The sequence below is a fragment of the Bos mutus genome, chromosome 23, assembly GCF_027580195.1.
Source record: "Bos mutus isolate GX-2022 chromosome 23, NWIPB_WYAK_1.1, whole genome shotgun sequence".
Lineage (NCBI taxonomy): Eukaryota > Metazoa > Chordata > Mammalia > Artiodactyla > Bovidae > Bos > Bos mutus.
Genome location: NC_091639.1, coordinates 13056026 through 13074859, shown reverse-complemented (window position 1 = coordinate 13074859; position 18834 = coordinate 13056026). Strand labels below are relative to the sequence as shown.

Below are 18834 nucleotides of genomic sequence, written 5' to 3'. Positions count from 1 at the left end.
GAGATAGTTGGATGGCATCACCAATGCAATGGACATGTGTTTGAGTTAACTCCAGGAGTTGGCGATGGACAGGGAGGCCTGGTGTACTTCAGTCCATGGGGTGGCAAAGAGTCGGACATGACTGAGCGACTGAACTGAACTGAATGACGTCCTTCAGGCGAAGGGCTTTCAACACCATCTACTGGATTGCCATTCCCTTCTTCAGGGGGTGTTCCTGACCCAGGGATTGAACGTGGATCTCCTGCATTGCGGGCAGATTCTTTACCATCTGAGCCATCAGAGAAGCCTTCTTATACATTGACAATTCCCACATCTATATCGTGAGCTAGAGCTTCTCCTGAATGTGACTTTCACATCCAATTGCCTAGTCTGAATCTCCATTTGGAGTTAACAGGAATCTCACTGGGCTTCCCTAGTGGCTCAGGTGGTAGAGAATCTGCCTGCAATGCAGATCGCAAGTTGGACATGACTGACTGAGCACACACACATAAACCTAACAGGCCTCAATGAAATGACTGATCTTCTTACCCACCACTCCTTGTCCCTCCCCAAAACAAATACTCCTCCTCAACGCCCAAGGGCTTTTCCTCATCTCAGTAAATGGCTGTTTATTGGGGCTTCCCTGGTGGCTCAGATCTAAGCAGGAGACCCCGTTCAATCCCTGGGTTGGGAAGACCCCCTGGAGAAAGGAATGGCAACCCACTCCAGTATTCTTCCCGGGAGAATTCCACAGACAGAAGAGCCTGGAGGGCTCCACCCCATGGGGTTGCAAGGAGTCGGACATGACTGAGCAACTAACACATTGAATGAAAACCCCCAAATCATCATAACTCACATTCAAAACTCCACAGAATTCTTAGAATATATCCACTTTCTCCTCTGCTCTCATTTAATAATACTTAGGATCTCTTTTCAAATGTTACCTTATTAACAAGATCTTCCTTAAGTATCAATATGTAAAATAAAACACCATCCATCCTACTGGTACTTCCCATCTGCTTTAATCTGCTTTACTTTTATAGCTATTCATCGTATAGTGTATCCACTTGTTCACTGTCTCAACTAGAACGTAAGCTTGAAGATAGCAGCTGTTAGTGACTGGAAGAGAGGAGGTTTGCGACAAATATTTTTGAATGAATAAGTGAATTACTGAAAAAGAATGGAAAGGGAATAGTGATGGTACTGGGGTAGGAGAAGCTCTTGAGCATAGAGCTATTGGAGAGTTTTAAGCAAGAGTAAATGAAAACAAACAACTCCCAAATAGATTACCTTGGCTGCTGTGTGACTAGTGGGAGGTGGAGGTAGCAACGTGGAAGCCACCTAATCAGTGAAGGACTATGTCAAAATCCAAGCAAGAGAGTGGACAGGATTGAGTGGCACCAATAGAGTGGGAGATGGTTTAAAATTTGAGGGACGAAATGACAGAATTTGCTTGTTTTCAGACAGAACTTGCTTATGTTTTCGTAGGGGCACAAAAGGAAAAGAGATGATTCAAAGACCATGTCTAATTTTTGCACACAAAGCGGAATCCATTTGGGCAAATCTGACTGACCCTGTTTCTAGTATAAATACGTCCAGTAAAAGGATCCTTTGGTCAGACAGCGGTGGGGCGGGGGGGTGGGGGGGGATGTGAAACAACGTGAATCACAGACATAAAAGCGCAGCGTTTGAGCGAAGTGTAGGAGGAGGAGCAGTGTTCCGTTTTAACAAAGCCAAACGCGAGTTTATTGCGAGAGTTTTGACCTACAGGCCCGGAAACTCAAGGCTGTGGGAGCAGTGTGTTGTTGTTGTTGTTTTTAAGTTTTAAAGGATTCTGCGGAGATGGCCCACGTCTCCAGGAGAAGTCTGGACTGGGCGATACCGTTTTTTCTTCTATTATAACGAACACACACGATTTCCCCCTAACATTTACAGGTCTGGAAATCTTTTTGTCTCCGGTGACGCGAACTTTCTATGCAGTAGGATCTTTTTCCTCGCGATGCACTTTGCAAGCGATGGGGTCCTCCTAACAGCAGATTCAGGAGTCATCACCAGCGTGATCTCTGGGACCCAAGAGATCACTCACTTAGTAATTCCCCTCAACCTCTGGGAAATAACTGTAACAGGGACTTAACTGGATGTAAACTTCTTCACCCTCCCTCCTTCCCGCCGCCTCCCGGACCCACGGCCGCTCCTCCTCCTTTCCGGGAACGAGCCGCGGAGACAATACACAGGCAGGCCCCCTAGCGTTCTTCCGCTCAGCGCCGCCACGCCGGCCCCGCGCCCGCTCCCGCCCGCCGCCCGCGACGCCGCCTGTCCGCTTTCCCAGCGGAGCGCCGTATCGGCGGCGGGACGCCACCGGGGCGGCCCGGGAGCGCGCGAGCCCCCTGCGCCCGCCGCCAGGACGACCTCTCGAGGCTCCACCCCGGCTCGGAGGGCTTTCCTCAGAGGCGAGCGCCCGCCCCGCCCCCCCAACCCCGCGCGCGCCAACTCCCAGCTCGCGGCCCTGATTGGCCGCCGCATTCCCGCTTTCCTTCCCGAACCGCCATTTTGAAAATCGTGTTGATTCTGGGCAGCCGAGAGCGCGGCGCGAGCGTCACGCTAGCGAGCGGCCCGTGCGTGTCCTCCTTGGCGCCTGTCGCCGCCTCCGGGAGCCTCTTCGTGCCCTCACACGCCAGGCCCGTGGCCGCCGGGACCCGCGGTGAGGGCCGCGTCGGCCTGTGGGAGGCCGAGAGGGCGCGCGGGGCCCCGCCCGCACCTCCGCGGCCATTTGGACGGCGGCCTGGGGCGGGGGGAGGGGAGGGGATGCGGGGCGGCCGGCGGCGCGAGGCCGGGCGGTGGGAGGGGCGGCGCGGCGCCCGCGCTTTCCCGCCTCGGCCGGCGCGACGGCCCGCGGGGCCAGAGGGAAAAGCTGCCCCCCGGGGGAGTGAGCGCCGTCGTCTCGGATACGCGGGGAGGCAAACTTTGAGGTCGGGGCTCCTCGCGGCTCCCTGGGGCTGCGCAGGGTGGGCCGGCCGGTCGGGGCGGCCGGGAGCTAGGGGAGACCGAGCCGAGGGGTTTGGTGTGCTCCGCGCCCGCAGGTCCACAGCATGTCCTCCTCGGGCACAGCTGCGGAGGGAGAGGCAGCCCCCGCCCAGCCCGCGTCCGAAAAAGAGCCCGACATGCCCGGCCCGAGAGAGGAAAGTGAAGAGGAGGACGAGGACGACGACGAGGAAGAGGAGGAGGAAGAGAAAGGTGGGGAGAGGACGTCGTCTTTCCTAGTGATGGATTGTACTGAAAACGCTTTTTCTGGCTCTTTGTGCACTTAGAGACGCTCAGTAGGAGTGATTTTTTTTTTCTTCAGTAAGAATGTGGAATTATCTGGGGTTTGTGTGTGTGTGCGCGCTCCGAGCAGCAGTGGAGAAAATAACTTTGTGAATTCCAATTTAAAAAGAACAAAATCCTCGTTCCGTTGTTGTTATTTCGGAGTGCAGTTTGCTTCTCGCCAGCAACAGACAGACGTTCATAACATTTCACTGTTTGACAGGAAGTTTGTAAGTTTCAGATCTGTTTTTTTTTTTAACTGCTGGCCTTAGGGTACTATGGTAATCTTTTATTTTTGCTCTTCAGTACACATCCTTTACGTTTCGAAATTGTAAGGCTCTGACAGTAAGAATTGAAGAAGTTGTTAATGCTAGACCTGGAAATATTTTAATCGTTCGAGTATATTTGCTGAGCTTCAGCAGACGTTCGTTTCAGAGGCTTAAGGGAGTTAACTTTCACGGGGAAACACCGGTGAAAGCGGTTGCTACTTAGAGTACGAAAGCAGTGAACTGTGAAAAGAAACTTAAAAGAGCTCAGAGTTGTCTCAGTTTTGGTGTAGAGGGAGAACAGTAGTGATCTATGTGACTAGACGCTTGAAATGGGGAGAACCTTAAAGAATGGAGTGGTCCCGCGGTCAGTTTATCCAGGGGGCAGTGCGTGTTGAGGTATGCCAGCTTCATGAAATGATTCCAGCCACTTAAATCTCCGTATCAGACATCTTAGCATTCTCTGATGATATTAGCCCAATATGGATTTATTTAATACTTGATTACAACTCAGCCAAACCAGGTTTCACTGGTTTTGTTTTTTTCCAAGCCTAAACCAGTCCATAATCAGCATTTTATGAATACAATCTGGGTTGAGATTACTCGGTGTGCTTTTTTGTTTGTCTAAAGTGGTAGGTGCTCTAAGAGGGCAAGCATGCCCGCATTTAAGTACGGAAACGCTTAGGAGAAAAATACGGATTAATTTTAAATTATTCATAATGTAATAACTGAAAATTGGCTGCAGTATCTCACTGCTAGTCCAAGACTTTCTCAGCACTTTTTCCTCCAGTTTTTGCTTTTGGATACCACTGAGATGATGAATTTCTTCACGTCAGGAAAAAATTACAGAAGTCATGTGTTCAATAAAGGCACTATAAATGACCAGTACAGTAATGCTTGGGAGATTGATAGTTCAAATTGTGATTTTTTTTTTTAACATGAAAACTTCTTTTAAACGCCCAGGCAGTTTTGTAGTTGTCTTAAATTTGTTACTGTTCTCTTTTCCTCCTCTGAGGTGTTTATGTGACAATTTAAATGGAGGATGTTTTTATCCTACTTAGCCCTGAAAATATAACTCTTCTAGTGAGGCATCTAGAAACACGGCACTTGAATTTGTGCCAAATATGGTGTGGAATTGACTTGACTTGGCAGCAGTTTGGGGAGTGAGGGGAAAGGTGGCAGGAGATGCCTCGTAAAAGATGACTTCTAGGTTTCTGTCATTGGCAGCTGGGTAGGTTATACTACCATTTTCTGAAAAGTAGAATTCACGAAGGTGAGTGAGTTTGGAGATGATTATGACTCCTGTTTTGGGTGCATTGAGTTTGGCGCCTGTAGGACATGAAGTGGAGCTGTCCAGTGTGAAGCTCAAGAGAATGCTCTGGACTGGAGGTAGACCAGGGAAGTCATTAGCTTATAGATGGTAATCAACAGCCAGTAAAAGGCATAAATCATTCAGGGAAGGGAAGCCGGTGATCTTCAGAGTTGCTTTAGAGTGCTGTCTGTTCATTCTTCGTTCAGCTAATACACGCCATGGCCAGGACACACCTGCTGGAGTCCCCTTTTTTTTTTTTTATTCTGTCTGGGCTGAGCGTTACATCTGCAGATCTTGCCTGTCCTTCAAAGCCAGCTCCAATGTTTTGATCCTTTATCCATAAAAGAATTACTTTCATCAACTCACAGAACTTCAATTTTATCTTTCTTGAAGTGTATTAATTTTCTTTGGAGTATATTTTAGTCTCCTAGACTCTACTCAGATCAGATCAGTCGCTCAGTCGTGTCCAACTCTTTGCGACCCCATGAATCGCAGCACACCAGGCCTCCCTGTCCATCACCAACTCCTGGAGTTCACTCAGACTCAAGTCCATCGAGTCAGTGATGCCATCCAGCCATCTCATCCTCTGGCGTCCCCTTCTCCTCTTGCCCCCAATCCCTCCCAGATCAGAGTCTTTTCCAATGAGTCAACTCTTCGCATGAGGTGGCCAAAGTACTGGAGTTTCAGCTTTAGCATCATTCCTTCCAAAGAAAACCCAGGGCTGATCTCCGCTAAAATGGGGTGGTTGGATCTCCTTGCAGTCCAAGGGACTCTCAAGAGTCTTCTCCAACACCACAGTTCGAAAGCATCAATTCTTCGGCGCTCAGCCTTCTTCACAGTCCAACTCTCACATCCATACATGACCACTGGAAAAACCATAGCCTTGACTAGACGAACCTTTGTTGGCAAAGTAATGTCTCTGCTTTTGAATATGCTATCTAGGTTGATCTTAACTTTCCTTCCAAGGAGTAAGCATCTTTTAATTCCATGGCTGCAGTCACCATCTGCAGTGATTTTGGAGCCCAAAAAAATAAAGTCTGACACCGTTTCCACTGTTTCCCCATCTATTTCCCATGAAGTGATGGGACCAGATGCCATGATCTTCGTTTTCTGAATGTTGAGCTTTAAGCCAACTTTTTCACTCTCCACTTTCACCTTCATCAAGAGGCTTTTTAGTTCCTGTTTACTTTCTGCCATAAGGGTGGTGTCATCTGCATATCTGAGGTTATTGAGATTTCTCCTGGCAATCTTGATTCCAGCTTGTGTTTCTTCCAGTTCAGCGTTTCTCATGATGTACTCTGCATAGAAGTTAAATAAGCAGGGTGACAATATACAGCCTTGACGTACTCCTTTTCCTATTTGGAACCAGTCTGTTGTTCCATGTCCAGTTCTAACTGTTGCTTCCTGACCTGCATACAAATTTCTCAAGAGGCAGATCAGGTGGTCTGGTATTCCCATCTCTTTCACAATTGTCCACAGTTTATTGTGATCCACTCAGTCAAAGGCTTTGGCATAGTCAATAAAGCAGAAATAGATGTTTTTCTAGAACTCTCTTGCTTTTTCCATGATCAGCGGATGTTGGCAATTTGATCTCTGGTTCCTCTGCCTTTTCTAAAACCAGCTTGAACATCTGGAAGTTCACCGTTCACGTATTGCTGAAGCCTGGCTTGGAGAATTTTAAGCATTACTTTACTAGCGTGTGAGATGAGTGCGGTAGTTTGGGCATTCTTTGGCATTGCCTTTCTTTGGGATTGGAATGAAAACTGACCTTTTCCAGTCCTGTGGCCACTGCTGAGTTTTCCAAATTTGCTGGCATATTGAGTGGAGCACTTTCACAGCATCATTTTTCGGGATTTGGAATAGCTCAACTGGAATTCCATCACCTCCACTAGCTTTGTTCGTAGTGATGCTTTCTGAGGCCCACTTGACTTCACATTCCAGGATATCTGGCTCTAGGTCAGTGATCACACCATCGTGATTATCTGGGTCGTGAAGATCTTTTTTGTACAGTTCTTCTGTGTATTCTTGCCATCTCTTCTTAATATCTTCTGCTTCTGTTAGGTCCATACCATTTCTGTCCTTTGTCGAGCCCATCTTTGCATGAAATTCTCTACTCGGAGAAGGCAATGGCACCCCACTCCAGTACTCTTGGCTGAAAAATCCCAGGGACTGCGGAGCCTGGTGGGCTGCTGTCTATGGGGTCGCACAGAGTCGGACACGACTGAAGCGACTTAGCAGCAGCAGCAGCAGCAGCAGCAGAAGACTCTACTAGACATGGTCTCTTTTCAGGAAATATTCAATTTCCTTTTTTTTTTTTTTTAATATTATTTTTATTTATTTGGCTGCACATGATCTTAGTTGTAGCATGTGGAATCTTGTTCCCCAACCAGGGATCAAACCCAGGGCCCCAGCATTGAGAACTCACCAGGGGAATCCCTCAATTTCTTAACCATCTGTTGATGCGCCCTTAGTATCTAGTGCAGCTTTGCACAAAAAAGGCATTCAGGTGAAAGAATGGAAGGCCTGCCACCAATATGTAATTAGTGTCCTCATATTTGTCTGAGTTTATCTCAGTCAGAAAGTAAATGGGTTTTAGAAAATCCAGCTTAATGTTTTAAGTGTTAAAGTAAAAAACTGCAGTCCAGACGAAACATTGCAAAACTTTTTTTTCCCATGGTTTTATGACCATTATTATGAATATCATTTATTGAACTACAAAGTAATGGCATCCTAGTTGATTGCCTTAAATGTTAACTTGCCTAATTTTACCCTAGCTGTAGTAACTAACCTGGGTGCTCTGCCTTGTTCTTCTTTTTCTTTCTTCTGTCAGCTTACTAAATTACTCTTTTCTTTGGTTATCTCTTGAAATTCTTTTATCTAAATTTTAACTTGCTGTTTTCTGATGTACAGTAAACAGAATCCCAATAAATAGAATATGTCTAATCAAATTGTAGATTAATGAGCATCTTGGTGATTTTTCACAAATTGACTTCTGTAGCAATAATTGTAGCTGGATAAAAGTTTGTTTGCCTTCTGATTTTTTTTTTTTTTTTTAAACACCAGTTCCTCTGTGAGGTTGGCCGGGTAGATAAAATTTTAAAAATTTCAGTGATAATACTAACTTACCAAGTATTTTCACCTCTGTTGTGTCATTTGCTTCTCTAAATCATACTTAGGAGAATAAGATACTAGGTTTCTACAGTTTTTTTCCCCTACATGTTTATATAATACATCCTTTAAGCTTTTTGTTACTTAAGAAGTGTTAAATTAACTTCTAGAAAAGAGCCTCATTGTGGAAGGCAAGAGGGAAAAGAAGAAAGTAGAGAGGTTGACAATGCAAGTCTCTTCCTTACAAAGAGAGCCATTTACAATCGCACAAGGTAAGTTTATATTCCTTTCATTCTGTAGTAAAAATGCCTCAGTATACAAAATGATGGTTAGCAGTGTTTAGTTTTTAGTGTTTACTAAGTACTAATATATTACAGGTGTAATTTAATTTGTTCTATGAGAGCAGAAGTTATATGTAAACTAAGCTCTAAAAATAATTCTCATTAAATGTTCTAACACATAATGGGTGTTTAACATGGTATTTTTTTTCCTCTAGGAAAAGGGCAGAAACTTTGTGAAATTGAAAGGATACATTTCTTCTTGAGTAAGAAGAAAACAGATGAACTTAGAAATCTCCATAAACTGCTTTACAACAGACCAGGAACAGTAAGACCTTTTTTATACTTTTTACCTAGTAGTGTACTTATGTGTTAAAATACTTTACAACAGGAACATAATTTTAGTTCTGGAAAGGACTTTAGTTGCAGAACTAAATCAATTAGATCAATCTCCATTCCATAAAAGTGAGCCAACTGACAGACAGTTTAATGACATATCCTAGGACATGTAGCTAGATATAGCCATTAGTATTGTAACATCCAGAGCTCTTTATATTGTTGTTTTTAAGTGAAAGTTGCTCAGTCATGTCCGACTCCTTTCGACCCCATGGACTATATAGTCCATGGAATTCCCCAGGCCAGAAACTGGAATGGGTAGCCTTTCCCTTCTCCAGGGGATCTTCCCAGCCCAGAGATCGAACCCAGGTCTCCTGCCTTGTGGGCAGATTCTTTACCAGCTGAGCAACAGGGGAAGCCCAGGAATACTGGAGTGGGTAGCCTATCCCTCCCTTCTCCAGCAGATCTTCCCAACCCAGAAATCAAACTGGGGTCTCCAGCACTGCAGGTGGATTCTTTACCAACTGAGCTATAAGGGAACCCCATAGTTGTTTTTAAGCCAAACTAAAATTTCAGATTGTGAAATCAAAGTTTTGATTTAGTTATCTTTAACTGTGTTAGAAGAAATTTATTTTTTGAATGATTCTAGCCATTCAGAATAAACAATACAGAATATTGTTTCATTTTTTGAGGAAATATCTGATAAATCGGGATAATTTTTGCTGACAGTTTGTTAAAATAAATCAGTGTTTCATTTACTGATCATAATACTGTACACACAACTTCAGTATTCCATACACCTGAGGACACTTTGCTTTGGGCTGTGCATGGGCAAAGTAAAGCTTGACATTGTTAGACCGTCTGAAGTGTGGTAAGCTTTGTTTTCATGTGTGTTACCTCATTCAACCCTGACAATAGTCTGATCTACACAAGTCCCATTACTGCTAAATGGTATTGACTTTGGGAGGGACTCTGTTCTTTACTTTTTAAAGAATAAATCCCTGACTTTCTTGAATGAAAAATTAATATTACTGGTAACTTGTATTACTTAGGGAAATTTTTTTTTTCCCCGTTATTTATTTATTTTGGCTGCACTGCCTGGCTTGTGGAATATTTATTCCCCAACCAGAGAATGAACCTGGGCCTTGACAGTGAGAGCGGGGAGCTGGAACCACTGAACTGCCAGGGAATGAGAGTGTCTTCTAAGTAGTAACTTTCCACATCCCTGGGTGCTATCAGATAACATTTTGTTTGTAAACATTTTATAATGTTAATATTTTAGTAACAAATGCACTTTTCCATTGTGAATTTTAAAATGTGGAATAAACCAGTATTGTAATATGGAGACTGATGTGAAAAGAAAAATGTTGGCTTTGAAATTTTTCTTGTTTACATTACTGGGTAATAAGTAGCATTAATAATAGGAGAAATATTTTCAGGTGTCCTCATTAAAGAAGAATGTGGGTCAGTTCAGTGGCTTTCCATTTGAAAAAGGAAGTATCCAATATAAAAAGAAGGAAGAAATGTTGAAAAAGTAAGTTATCTTTATAAATAATCACGTTTAGATTAATGTGCTTCAGCTTTTTTTTTTAACATTTAAGTATAACTGCCCTTACATTTTCAGTAGACTGCTGATTCTTTGCTTTAAATTCCAAGACCATGTCATCATAAACTATTGACTTGCTTTCTGAAAAATAGTGGCTATCAAGATTATTGAAAGCTCAAAGACATTTCTGTTCCTTAGAAGAACGATACACAGAGGTAAATCATTCACCCAGCCCCAAATCTAGAAGGTCCAAAGGGAATGTAAATGTAGTAAAAACTCTTGACTCCTATTCTGTGTCAGCCACTCCATTCCCTCACTTATAAGTGCCATTTAAACTGTTTTGAAGATAATCAAGTTAATAGAAATAATTTCCACCCTAATGCAGACAAGATGATATATTCTTTAAATAATTTTTTTAATGAGATGATACATTCTTAAAAGTTCTTTATTAAGTCCCCTGTAGTTTAAAACTTGAGTATTAAATATGATTACCTATTACTTTCTTTGAGACATTGTCAGTAGGAATACTCAGGGGAAAATGTAGTATTTAATCACCAGCCAGAAGAATTAACAAGTTTGTGAATTTTAAGTAATGAAATATTTTACATTATTTTCTAGTGAATGAAGTTTTTTCTTATACCACCATTAAAACTTAAATGGTAAATGATGTTTTCTGTTTATAATAGTACCTGGCTATATTTTGTGCATGCACCAGTCAAGATTATTGGGAGTACTTCTAAGATTCAGAGAAACACTGACTGCTTTCTTAATGTTTGTGGCTGAGCCAGTTGGGTTAGCTCTTATCTTTACATTGTGGAGAATGTTTATAAATTTTCCTATGTAATCACATTGGCTTTTTCCATTTTCTTTTTCAGATTTAGAAATGCCATGTTAAAGAGCATCTGCGAGGTTCTTGACTTGGAGAGATCGGGTGTAAATAGTGAACTGGTGAAAAGGATCTTGAATTTTTTAATGCATCCAAAGCCTTCTGGCAAAGTGAGGATCAATTTTTACTATTTCAGTAACAAATCAATTCTTTTTAGCCTCCCCTTTCTCTGTCTTTTTTTTAATGAACATTTTAATAGTTAGCAGCATTGCTATCAATATTCAGTAATATCGTCTGCATTCAAAGAATTTGCCTTTGGTTAACATACCCACAACAATTTTGATAGAGAAAACAGAGAAGGCATACAGATGTGTTCTCCTTATCAAGCATAAAGGATTTAAGATTAAGAAAGATAGATAATTGTTATCTAAATGTCAAATGGGACAGAAATACAAAGAATCCAGAGTTATGCATCTAGAAGATACTTGAACAGAAGTAGGGCTGAGGAGGAAGTATTGGACTGGTGAAGGAGGGTGTACAGCCTGTAATCAGATCCAGAAAGACAAGGTGATGTGCTAGAGCCAGAGATTTACTAGATACTGGAGTAAGGTTATGAAAAAGGGGTGGAAAAAAGCTGGCTTTTTGAAGTTTCTTGGGTTGGATTTCTAGAAACATCAAGAGAGCCCAGGAGCTGGACAGGGGAGTGAAATGGTCTTGTGGTTTTTGCCATTCTTCTAAAATCTGGATTCAGTTCAGTCACTCAGTTGTGTCCAACTCTTTGTGACCCCATGAACCGCTCCCCGCCAGGCCTCCCTGTCCATCACCAACTCCCAGAGTTGACCCAAACTCGTGTCCATTGAGTCGGTGATGCTACCCAACCATCTCATCCTCTGTCATCCCCTTCTCCTCCCGCCTTCAATCTTTCCCAAGATCAGGGTCTTTTCAAATGAGTCAGCTCTTCACATCAGGTGGCCAAAGTATTGGAGTTTCAGCTTCAAATCCGGATTAGATTTGCCCAAATTGTTTAACAGTAGCAAAGGACATCACTGAATTGAAGTGGTAATTATCTGAACTTGCCTTTTCAGCTTAAGTCTTTTAGCAGTTATTTTCTTATTTTCTCATCTTAATAGGAAAGAATTGAGGAGAGATCTAGAAGACCTAGGAGCTCAGAGTCCATTAGTGAGGAGAGAAGGGCATTAAGATTAGAAAACTGGGAAATAGCTCTGGGACTTTTATTTTTGCCTGCTCTTGGTCCTGTTGACTATTAGCTGGACAGTGATGCCTAAGGATATTTTTGTCATGTAGCTACAAATTGAAGAGATGTTGGGGATAGAATTCTCATTGGTTTATCTATAAGATGAGTTTGAACACTGTTTCCCCAGAAGCAGTTACTAAGTTGTCTGAATTATGAGGCATGCTTTTAATTCAACTTTTCCTTAGTGGTTTTCAAATGTGTTTAGCTTCAAGACCCTATCATTTTCTTAAACTTAATGAGGACCTCTAGAGCTTTTGTTTATGTGAGTTATTTTTATATTTGGTAGTGGTGACTTAGTCCCTAAATCATATCTCTTTGTGACCCCATGGATGATAGCCCACCAGGCTCCTCTGTCCATGGGATTTCCCAGGCAAGAATACTAGAATGGGTTGCCATTTCCTTCTCCAGGGGATCTTCCTACCCAAGGGACTGAACTCAGGTCTGCTGAATTGGAGACAGATTATTCTTACAGACTGAGCCACCAGGGAAGCCCATTTTGATATATCAATTCAGTTCAGTCGTGTCCGACTCTTTGCGACCCCATGAATTGCAGCACGCCAGGCCTCCCTGTCCATCACCATCTCCCAGAGTTCACTCAAACTCACGTCCATCGAGTCAGTGATGCCATCCAGCCATCTCATCCTCTGTTGTCCCCTTCTCCTCCTGCCCCCAATCCCTCCCAGATCAGAGTCTTTTCCAATGAGTCAACTCTTCGCATGAGCTGGCCAAAGTACTGGAGTTTCAGTTTTAGCATCATTCCTTCCAAAGAACACCCAAGACCGATCTCCTTCAGAATGGACTGGTTGGATCTTCTTGCAGTCCAAGGGACTCTCAAGAGTCTTCTCCAACACCACAGTTCGAAAGCATCAATTCTTCGGCACTCAGCTTTCTTCACAGTCCAACTCTCAATCCATACATGACTACTGGAAAAACCATAGCCTTGACTGGACAGACTTTTGTTGGCAAAGTGATGTCTCTGCTTTTGAATATGCTATGTAGGTTGGTCATAACTTTCCTTCCAAGGAGTAAGTGTCTTTTAATTTCATGGCTGCAGTCACCATCTGCAGTGATTTTGGAGCCCACAAAAATAAAGTCTGACACTGTTTCCCCATCTATTTCCCATGAAGTGATGGGACCAGATGCCATGATCTTCGTTTTCTGAATGTTGAGCTTTAAGCCAACTTTTTCACTCTCCTTTTTCACTTTGATCAAGAGGCTCTTCAGTTCCTGTTTACTTTCTGCCATAAGGGTGGTGTCATCTGCATATCTGAGGTTATTGATATTTCTCCTGGCAATCTTGATTCCAGCTTGTGCTTCTTCCAGCCCAGCGTTTCTCATGATGTACTCTGCATAGAAGTTAAATAAGCAGGGTGACAATATACAGCCTTGACGTACTCCTTTTCCTATTTGGAACCAGTCTGTTGTTCCATGTCCAGTTCTAACTGTTGCTTCCTGACCTGCATATAGGTTTCTCAAGAGGCAGGTCAGGTGGTCTGGTATGCTCATCTCTTTCAGAATTGTCCACAGTTTATTGTGATCCACTCAGTCAAAGGCTTTGGCATAGTCAATAAAGCAGAAATAGATGTTTTTCTGGAACTCTCTTGCTTTTTCGATGATCCAGCGGATATTGGCAATTTGATCTCTGGTTCCTCTGCCTTTTCTAAAACCAACTTGAACATCTGGAAGTTCATGGTTCACATATTGCTGAAGCCTGGCTTGGAGAATTTTGAGCATTACTTAATAGCGTGTGAGATGAGTGCAATTGTGCAGTAGTTTGGGCATTCTTTGGCATTGCCTTTCTTTGGGATTGGAATGAAAACAGACCTTTTCCAGTCCTGTGGCCACTGCTGAGTTTTCCAAATTTGCTGGCATATTGAGTGCAGCACTTTCACAGCATTATATTACAGGATTTGAGATAGAATAGCTCAACTGGAATTCCATCACCTCTACTAGCTTTGTTCGTAGTGATGCTTTCTAAGGCCCACTTGACTTCACATTCCAGGATGTCTGGCTGTAGGTCAGTGATCACACCATTGTGATTATCTTGGTCATGAAGATCTTTTTTGTACAGTTCTGTGATTTTGATATGTACTGTCAAATAAATTTTTCAGTTTTTTTTAAATTTAGAATACGCTACAGTACAGTATTTTGATATATACTGCATTCTAAATTAAAACTGAAAAGTTCTAAAATAGCAACAGACCCACTGCATGTTAACAAAAGTAATATTTTGTCTGAAAAATAGCTATACTTTCCAAAATTTTAATGAGAAGAATGACATTCTGTGTTTTGCAGATCTGTTTGTGTCTTGACTTAAGACAGATCTATTCTCATTTGCTTCTGCATTTCCTTCTGTTGCAATAATGTATTGTTTTGCTTGAAGTATAAGAAAAAAAAATCCAACTTCACACAGCTATGTAGTTAGAAAAAGGGGGGATATTTTAAAAAAGCATTTCAGGTAATTTTGGATAGTCGCCTTTGATACAGTACTAAACCTCCACAGTTGTGGGAGTGGGGCAGAGTCTTAAAGGTTAGTTGGAATGTAGTATTTAAAACCATGTTAATAAACTTGGACCTTTTACCTGTGTGTGATTTTGTAATAGGTACCCTCCATTTGGAAAATACTGATTCCCTGAATTACGCATATCTTCCAAATGCTAGCACATTTCACTGTCAAAAAACCATATTCATTAACATAACTATTATCAGGGGGGAAAAAATCTTCAAGTACTTGGGAGGCTGTCAGGCCCATGATAGTGGAGGTAAACTTTCCAAAATTTAATTTTCACTTGAAACTTTGAAATTCATCATTGGAAACAAGTGCTGTCAGTTTGGTGTTTTTGTTTTTTGAGGTGACAGACTCACAATCATTTTTGACAATATGTCTATCAAATACTAAGTCTGAATAGGCATTGTTTTTCAATTATCCTTTTAAAAATGATGTTCCAAAGAAAAAAGTAGCTAACTTTGCAAGGCCGTGGACTGTAGGAGTCCACCAGGCTCCTCTGTCCATGGTATTTCCCAGGCACTTTCACTGCTCAGTTGCACAAATGCTTTTCGTCAAGAAAATCCGTGAACTTCCTTACGCAGTGGGAGTACTGCATGTGAGCCTCCCATTTTGCTGTACAGATGTTGTGCAGATGTGCTCAGAGGTTGAGAGTCAACATCAAGGACTAGTGTATGGTTGGTTATGAGGTGGTGAGGAGTAAAATGACTACAAACCCAAGTTTCTGCCTCAGTCTCGATAAGGTATCAGTAGGTTTGCCTACCTTTGTTTCTTGAGCAGTCACTACAAATGTCAGGGCAGTGAAAAGAGCAAATAAATACTCTTCTTGGTATTACTGTCAAAATAGTTCTGACCTTTAGGGCTTTTGGGAAGGTCTTAGGAAACTCTCAGGGTCTGTGAACCATACTTTGAGAACCATTGTTTTATCTTTTTTTTAATGACATCTTATTATATCCATTTTTCATATCTGATTTTGTGGTGATTACTCCTTAATCTAATGGTATCAATCTCAGGCTATTTTCTATGCTACCATATGCTTCCATCATTTAAGGAAAACACTATAAAGTCATTAGTATTCATCTTCTAGAATAGTCTTAAAGGTGCTTAAAAGTGTTGGTTTAACGTTGTTTTACTCTGCTTTTGTACTTCTACCTTGTTTGTTAGATTTTGTTCCTCAAAGGGGATGATGCTCTTGACACTGGTTTCCGATGAATATATTCAACTATTTTTAGAACCAATATAGGAAAGTTCTAAGGCACTTATATATTATTACTTTTTAAAAATGAAGATCTCTTCATTTATTTTTAGAAGTTGAATTTTCTTGATTGGGTTCTTGAATGATGAAACATCCTTTCATTTTCTCGTGTAGATTTATCCAGCACCCCGCCTCCCCATTCCAGTCCTCATCTTAACTGATTTCACATACAGATTATTTTCTTAACACCTGCATCTGGTTCCTGAGCTGACATAGGGAGATTACTTTTTTCAAATATATTCATATCTTGGATTTCATTTAATGAATAGTGAGTTTAGACAGAGTTAGCTTTTCTCCAAACACTTATCAAAGAATTCATCAAAATGGATTGGTTCCTGGTAATAGATGGTAATGGCAGTAGTTCACATAATGGGATTATCTATATATGTTTATTCTAGGAGATTTATGGAGAACCTCTCTGAGAAATATCTTTGTCCACTACCTTAGTTTCTGGAGGCACCTAGATTGACTGTTTCCCAGTCTGCCTTTAGAAGGGTAGGTTGGGCAAGCTGGAGGCTGTCCCGTGGGTTGTAGATAGCCTGAAAGTGCCACATTACACAAAACAGCCACTTCTTAATTTTGGTGTGGGTAACAGTGACTCTGAAGCCTGGGAGGTTCCGGAAGGGAAGGGAGCTGTGGTTCTGCTGTATTCGTGAGAGATACCACTTAAAGTTACCGAGAACGTGTACACAATTGCGTATCTTAAGGTAATGTTATGGAATTCTTCTTAATGTTTCTACTTATTGTAGAAAATAACATAGGCAAAAACAAAGACAAAAGATACCCATAATTTTAATTCCTCAGTGTATATCTGGAGAGGGCAACGGCACCCCACTCCAGTACTCTTGCCTGGAGAGTCCCATGGACGGAGGAGCCTGGTGGGCTGCAGTCTGTGGGGTCGCAAAGAGTTGGACACGACTGAGCGACTTCACTTTCACTTTCCACTTTCACGCATTGGAGAAGGAAATGGCAACCCACTCCAGTGTTCTTGCCTGGAGAATCCCAGGGACGGGGGAGCCTGGTGGGCTGCCGTCTATGGGGTCACACAGAGTCAGACACGACTGAAGCAACTTAGCAGCAGCAGTGTATATCTTTTCAGAATCTTTATGCAAAGTTACTTTATGGTTTTCAGTTTCTGAAGTTACCAATTACTCCCCTAAGAAAGCCTTTAAAAATTAAATTTGTTGGTTAATATAATCAAATCATTTTCCTCATGTGATCTCTGCTTTTTAAATATGCAAGGTTTAATTGAATATCAAGGTAATGGCAGTGGCACTTATTTTGTAGTTCCTAATTAGTTTCATAATTAACATACTCAACACTTAACTGCGTGTTTAAAATCATAAGTGAGAATATAATCCTGGCATTCCTGAAAGTAGAACCCCTAGGTAATATGAATATAAACTATATGGTTCATAAAATCAGGACGTGTAAAGTGAGGTTTTATTTCCTTTATGGATGATGTCTCTCAGTCTGTTGATTGAAGGGTCCCCTAAAGCAGGAAGACAGTGACAGTTTTAATGTTGATAGGGATGAAATAAATTATGAGTCTGACTGAAAATATTGTCCTGGTGAAGTGTAAATAGAAGTCTTAAATGTCACACAGTGTGCACTCAGACTTCTAGTCCTATATCAGTATGTGAAGAGTCTCTTGCCTGGGTGTTCAGAGGAATGAAAAGCTATTGGTAATGCAGGCAAAAAGGTTAACGTGACACGTAAAGTTAGAGGTGTATTACTCTGTAAAGCTGCTAAACTTGTGTCAGGAAAGAAGCGTGATTTAAGAAGCCGTTGAGTTGAGAAGTAGTTATCAGAAACAGGTAATTGACTTGGAACTGTAGTATCTCGTTGGTATTCTTTATAAGACCTCATTGGTATTCTTTATTTTACGCAGCCATTGCCAAAATCTAAAAAAAGTTCTAGCAAAGGCAACAAAAAGGAACGGAACAGTTCTGGGATGGCCAGGAAAGCTAAGCGAACCAAATGTCCTGAAATCCTGTCAGATGAATCTAGCAGTGATGAAGAGGAAAAGAAAAACAAAGAAGAGTCCTCAGAGGATGAAGATAAAGAGAGTGAAGAGGAGGTAAAATGTTGGCACTTTTTCCTCATTTCTTTTCATGCGGAGAGTTAAATATTCATCTGTATAATAGATTGGTCAGAAAACATATATACCATGTTGGTGGTTTTTAATTCCAAAGACACAGAAATGATGAAGTGTAAGCCCTTTCTTTTTCTTAAGGAGCTTTTAGTTTTATTACTGTGCCGGAGTGCAAGAGTTGGTTGGAAGAGTGAGGTTGGTGTGGACTGGATTTGAGCTGGACCTTGGAGACTAGAGTACATAAATGAAGGCGGGGCGGGGGTATGTGTGACAGGACCATAAAGGAGATCTTAGAATTTTTTCATAGTATATCAGTATTTTTTGATTGACTTGTGCTATTTTATTCTGTTTTATGCAAAAAAGCAAGGGATTTAAGGACCACCATTTTATCTCACTTTGGGATTACTTAATGAGACTGGCAGCATTTGAAGTTTATTTTGTTGGTGGGCAAGTTTTGTATCACTTCGGAATGCCTGCCATTTTCTTTTACTTGGGAGTATTTTTTAAATGTTGGGACGTCCATGGTGACTCAGTGGTAAAGAATACTCCTGCCATTGCAGGAGATACGGGTTCAATCCCTGGGTCGGGAAAATCCCTTGGAGAAGGAAATAGCAACCCGCTCCAGGATTCTTGCCTGGGAAATACCATGGACAGAGGAGCCTGGCAGGCTAAAACAGTACTTGGGGTTACAAAATAGTTATACGGCTTAGCAACTTAACAACAATGAAATGTTGAGAATATTTAGTTTCCAGAGAGTTCGGAAGGAGAG

At 41.8% G+C, this 18834-nt stretch overlaps 1 protein-coding gene across 3 annotated transcripts in view; it reads left to right on the top strand.

The window, feature by feature from the left end:
* Nucleotides 1–2446: 2446 nt before the first annotated feature.
* The window catches only part of DEK (DEK proto-oncogene), a 31802-nt gene continuing 15414 nt past the window's right edge, over nt 2447–18834 (top strand). Inside the window, exons 1-7 of one of the 3 annotated variants that reach the window (XM_070361361.1) lie at nt 2447–2680; nt 3060–3213; nt 8139–8240; nt 8465–8574; nt 10022–10116; nt 11004–11124; nt 17862–18050. In XM_070361361.1, the coding sequence (XP_070217462.1) occupies nt 3069–3213; nt 8139–8240; nt 8465–8574; nt 10022–10116; nt 11004–11124; nt 17862–18050 (762 nt within the window). In that variant the 5' untranslated portion in view covers nt 2447–2680; nt 3060–3068. Of the gene's footprint in view, nt 2681–2835; nt 2949–3059; nt 3214–8138; nt 8241–8464; nt 8575–10021; nt 10117–11003; nt 11125–17861; nt 18051–18834 lie in introns of those variants that run through there. The other 2 variants (XM_070361359.1, XM_070361360.1) reach the window with 2 other exon arrangements.